Source organism: Diadema antillarum, unplaced genomic scaffold (assembly GCF_040938485.1).
Source record: "Diadema antillarum isolate AM-2024a unplaced genomic scaffold, OU_Dant_1.0 seq00003115_RagTag, whole genome shotgun sequence".
NCBI classification, from domain to species: Eukaryota; Metazoa; Echinodermata; class Echinoidea; order Diadematoida; family Diadematidae; genus Diadema; species Diadema antillarum.
In genome coordinates, this window is record NW_027273701.1 from 5,500 (window position 1) to 9,050 (window position 3,551).

The following is a 3,551-nucleotide window of genomic DNA, read 5'->3' on the forward strand; positions in this document are numbered from 1 at the left end:
CTTAATTAATTACTAGTAGCGTATTAACTTTTGTGTAAGACGTATCATCGTTTTATGAGTCGATGTATTATGACAACAGTATGTTTGTTTGTTTTTTTTTTTTCACGCAAGCAATTCAGATCCACTCTAAAACTCATTACATGAGTGTACTGCTTTTACCAGTTTGTAATGTAGTCGACAAGACACGCACTCAAAAAAAAAAAATGTAACCCACCAACAAACAAACGCATGTAATGTACACAACGCGAGAACGAACGAACGATTCTTTTGTACGTACAAACTGATCATTTATTCATGATGTGAATAAAAACACGAGAGCTTTGTTACATACACTGAAAAGATACATCTTGTCACAATCTTCCTTGTTTGTTTTGGTAGCCTAACGTTTAATCGGTTGTGTGTAGCGATTTGGCAATTTGTCTTAGTATCAGCTCTTTATCACGGATTGGTGCGTAAATAGGGAAGTGGTGATTGATGTATGCATGAACTTGGCGATCATTGTGTAAGCGATTGTGATTAAAGCGTGCGAGAATGCTACCCGTACTTTCCCCCCTAACTCTACGTAAAAGATAAAACAAACAATATTGTCCACACACTGTGGACCAATTAGACTGTAACGCTGTTTCATTGTATCGCCACGACCGACAATTCTTATCTAAGAAATTAACAAAATATTTGGAATATAAGGAGGGATGTCTGGCGAATGAATCGAAAAATTCCCCATGTCCGTTATCATCTATATAAATGGCTAACCAGTGACTTCCCGGTTGAGCGTGATTATCGGCATTAACGATCAAAGCCGCTGGAAAAGCTTTTACACCCCTTGGTAATTGATCGGAAGGAAACACTCCCAAAAATATGTTATTCAATTCGTAACAATTTTCTACAACGTTTAATATATCTCTAGTGTCCATCCTGAATCGAAGCACCACGTATACGCTTCAGACTCCAAAATCCAAGACGATATTTCGGCTTCGGTCAATCTCCACGATGCTCTCGTACTCGGCGTATACAAGGACATTGATGGTTATAGGCAGAGCTCTGGCAAATTGCATTTCTAGCCGTAGGTTTCCTTGCCTTCTCAGATTAAAGGTGTCTCCCGAGGATAGGTCCGGAGTCAGATCAAATGCGTACAAGCTATAGCCGTCCGCGTAGTCTTGACGGCTGATGCCATTGCCTTTGTCGTGAAAGAGAGTGTTTGTTCCCGAAAAGAGTGTCTGGTAAGCGAGAATATAGTTCGGGTTTGGTTCGGAGAACTTCGGTCTCAGCGGTTTCCAGGGGACTTGCTCCGTGTCGGCGTAGAGGGCGAGGAAGTTCAGGTCAAAGTGCTGGAAATTGTATGGGTTGAGCGCGTAGTCTCCGTTAAAGGCTGCGTTGCTTACGCAGCCTATGACTAGTCGTTTGGGCAGCTGACCTAAAATGAGACTTTCCCTGGTAAATGACAGATTACCGCGAGGGATGGAAAATGTCTTCACTTCGACTCTGCGAATCGGATACTTGGCCGTTTGACTCTCTAGCGTTTTGGCGTGAAGCAAGGCTGTTTCAGGGTTGAGTTTGATGCGTCTCACGTATAGAGAGGCTTCGCTGATGACAACTTTATAGTTGCTGTCAGGAGTAGATGACATTAAACTGAATTCATCTTTGCTGCGGTTCAGTTTAAGTTTGATGTCTAGGCCTCCGAGAAGAAGGCGATCCTGAAAGACCATATCCAGATGAAGCGTGCCTATCATGTCCACTGTGTTACCATTCTTGATAAACGAATGGCGAGTTTTCAGTCCTTGATTCGTGGAGCTTTCCGATAAGGGATTGTTGTCTTCCATGCCTCCAGCGGTGTCTTTGTAAAACAAAGCGGATGTCAATTGACTCTGTTTTGCTTCAGGCCCGTATGTCAGAAGCGATTCCAGCATAGCGCGATAATTGTAGGTATTGTTAGACGGAGTGATCAAGCGATCATTCAGCATTAGATCAACGTCGCTGAATAAGGTGTGCAAAAACATGTTCGTGGGTGCAACCTTGGCTTCCTCCTGTATGGGAGATCCATCGGGGTTAGTCACTTTTGCTCGAACGTGAAGTAAGGTTTGCGACAAGTCGGTGTATTCTTCCGGTGAGCCTTGGATGTGAAACTGAATGGGCGTGGCGTCCGTGATGTTTGTCAATGGAAAATATTGCACCCATTTCCCCTTTTCTACAGTAACTTGGGTTGGGGGTAACGAAAACAGATCCGTTTCGGACTTGTCGCATGGACAGGATGACTTGTGAGGTTTATCCATGGTAGTTGTTTATAGGGCAAGTGTAGGCACGAAAAAGTTATAATGCGTCGAATATATCGGGACTTCTTTTCCGTCTCTTGTTCTTGCTGGAAGTGAGGACCGGTCGAGCTCTGTCCTTCTTTTTATGCATGTTCGATTTGTGTTTTTTTGCGCGGGGTGTTAATTTCATTTCTTTGACAATTCTGTTCAATTCGGCGCTGGAAGCATCTTTGAGACGGTTTCCTTTCACGACATTTTGCGCGACGTTTATCCCGCTTTGTAGAGCTCTCTTTCCAAGCAGCTTACCACCTTGTGTTATAAGCGGTAAAGCCGTTTTAAATAAACCTTTTAACATTCCACCTAATCCGTATCCACGTTGTATTCTCGCCCCACGAAAGACTGGCACCGATCCACCAATCTGAACTGAGCTCGGTATAATTCCATTTCTCACGTTTAGATACTGTTTCAGAGACATTATTGGTATTGATTATTTATATTGCCGATTAAATTATTGCTCGTGCTATCATAGATATTAATAAAATAGGGCTGGCTTCCTGACAGAACGGAAATGAAGTATCGCTATGACTTTCCCACTTTCAAATGGCACCTTTTCTCCCAAATCATTCCTTATATCAATAGACACTATGTCAATGTATTTTGATTTTACGGGATAGTAATGAGGCCGTTGAAACGGGTGCGAAACAACTTCTCCAACCTTCTTTCGATTTACAGATACAATTTTCAGCAAGGGAGCGCTAATATCTCCTACTCTCTGATTTTCTATAATATCGGTATAAACGTATATAGCATGTAAAGCGCCATCAACGTCAGGCAGAAAGGGCGCCTCCGTGTTCGTCTCCGTGATTGTCCCGTCGGGAAACCCGATCAATTGTCCTAATCCCGCACTCACGCGCAAGCCACTACGTGGTGCCCAACGTGACGGCTACTCTACCTGTATTGTCATTGGTGCGAAAAATTTACGTGACTTTGGAGGTTTTCGGGCAAAGACTTTTTGATGGCGTTACCATACATTAGCCGTTTCGCGGTAATAACCATTCGGTATGCATCCACTATGCACTTCGCGATTTTCAACGTGAAAACTAAATTTGTTATTGCTAGCGTTCACGTTAAACCATGAAAAGGGATAAATAAATTCGACCAAAGCGACTTCCCAACCACCTTGTAAAGAAAGAGGCGTCGCTAATTTGGTTTTATAACTGGTGAGAACATTGTTCGGAAAATAATTATGGAACTATTCGACGGAAGCGTGACGTAAAATGTTCTTCGCTCTCCATCGTGACC

The 3,551-nt window shown here is 42.9% G+C and overlaps 1 protein-coding gene across 1 annotated transcript; it reads right to left on the reverse strand.

The window, feature by feature from the left end:
- Positions 1–941: 941 nt before the first annotated feature.
- LOC139715210 (uncharacterized protein F54H12.2-like) lies at positions 942–2,270 on the reverse strand. Its single transcript, XM_071626801.1, has one exon. The coding sequence runs from the start codon at positions 2,268–2,270 to the stop codon at positions 942–944; it is 1,329 nt and encodes a 442-aa protein (XP_071482902.1).
- Positions 2,271–3,551: the final 1,281 nt, after the last annotated feature.